We start from the raw sequence: 1,281 nt of genomic DNA on the forward strand, positions 1-1,281 counted from the left end.
CATGTGTTTTGTAGCTTTAGTTTGAGCCCAGTTGTAGTTTCAAACCTGGCCCGGCAGCAGTGGGCTGTGAAGCGCCTCCAGGACTCAAGCGTCTTGCCAGACCAAATCCAGACACCAGAGGTGATGCCCACCACAAGGCACATGAAGTACTTGAGCATGAAGACGGCGTAGTCAGGCTTGGGGCGGTGGGGATCCCCCGGGCAGGAGCAGTTCTGCGCCTGCTCCCACGCCTCCCGGTTGTGCTGCTCGTAGATGTAGCAGGCGATGACAATGGTGGCAGGCACGGTGTAGAGCATGGTGAAGATGCCAATGCGGATCATCAGCTTCTCCAGCTTGTCAGTCTTGGTGCCGCCCTGCTTGATCACGCTGCGGATGCGAAAGAGCGAGACGAAGCCAGCCAGCAGGAAGAGGCTGCCGGTGAAGAGATAAACCACCAGCGGTGCCAGCACAAAGCCCCGCAGGTTCTCCAGGCTCTGGTTGCCCACGTAGCAAACCCCGGCCACTGGGTCACCATCCACGGAGCTGAGCGCCAGCACAGCAATGGATTTGGCGCTGGGGATGAGCCAGGCAGCCAGGTGGAAGTACTGCGCGTAGCTAGCGATGGCCTCGTTGCCCCACTTCATGCCGGCTGCCAGGAACCAGGTGAGGGACAGGATGACCCACCAGATGGAGCTGGCCATGCCGAAGAAGTAGAGGAGAAGGAAAACCACGGTGCAGAGGGCAGGGCCTGTGGTCTCATAGTGGATGTGGTGATGCTCTGGGTTGCAAGCCACATTGGCATGCCCTGCCACCAGCCGCACGATGTAGCCCACAGAAACAAAGAGGTAGCAAGCAGAGAGGAAGATGATGGGGCGCTCGGGGTACTTGAAGCGCTCCATGTCAATGAGGAAGGTGGCCACGGTGGTGGACGTGGAAAGAAAGCAGAGGATGGACCAGAGGCCGATCCAGAAGGTGGCAAAAGTCTTCTCGTCCTGGGTAAAGTAGGGCTGGTAGCAGGGGATGGCGCAGTTTGGTACCTGCCCCGTCCTGATGCGGTTGTACAGCGGATGGGACTCCTTGGAGATGGGGATCAGAGGCGCTTTGCCCTTGCACGTCCGGCCACAGTCCAGCCCCGAGGGGCGCTGCCCATCAAGAGGCACCAGGTTTTTGGTTGCATCCTTGGCCGGGCGCGTGGGCTTCCCGAAGAAAGGTGGCAGGGTGGTGGCTTCCGTGTGGTTGTAGCCCATGCAGAGCACCTCGGTGTCCCCCAGCACCGGCAGGCTGTCGCAGCTCATCCTCTCG

The 1,281-nt window shown here is 60.2% G+C and overlaps 1 protein-coding gene across 1 annotated transcript; it reads right to left on the reverse strand.

Moving 5' to 3' along the window:
• Positions 1-45: 45 nt before the first annotated feature.
• On the reverse strand, positions 46-1,277 carry LOC104413172 (frizzled-5-like; the record flags this gene model as incomplete). The annotated part of the gene is made up of 1 exon (XM_010024092.1): positions 46-1,277. A coding segment is annotated over one exon (1,232 nt), but the record flags the coding sequence as incomplete, so codon positions are not given.
• Positions 1,278-1,281: the final 4 nt, after the last annotated feature.

The sequence above is a fragment of the Nestor notabilis genome, unplaced genomic scaffold, assembly GCF_000696875.1.
Source record: "Nestor notabilis isolate BGI_N333 unplaced genomic scaffold, ASM69687v1 scaffold18041, whole genome shotgun sequence".
Lineage (NCBI taxonomy): Eukaryota > Metazoa > Chordata > Aves > Psittaciformes > Psittacidae > Nestor > Nestor notabilis.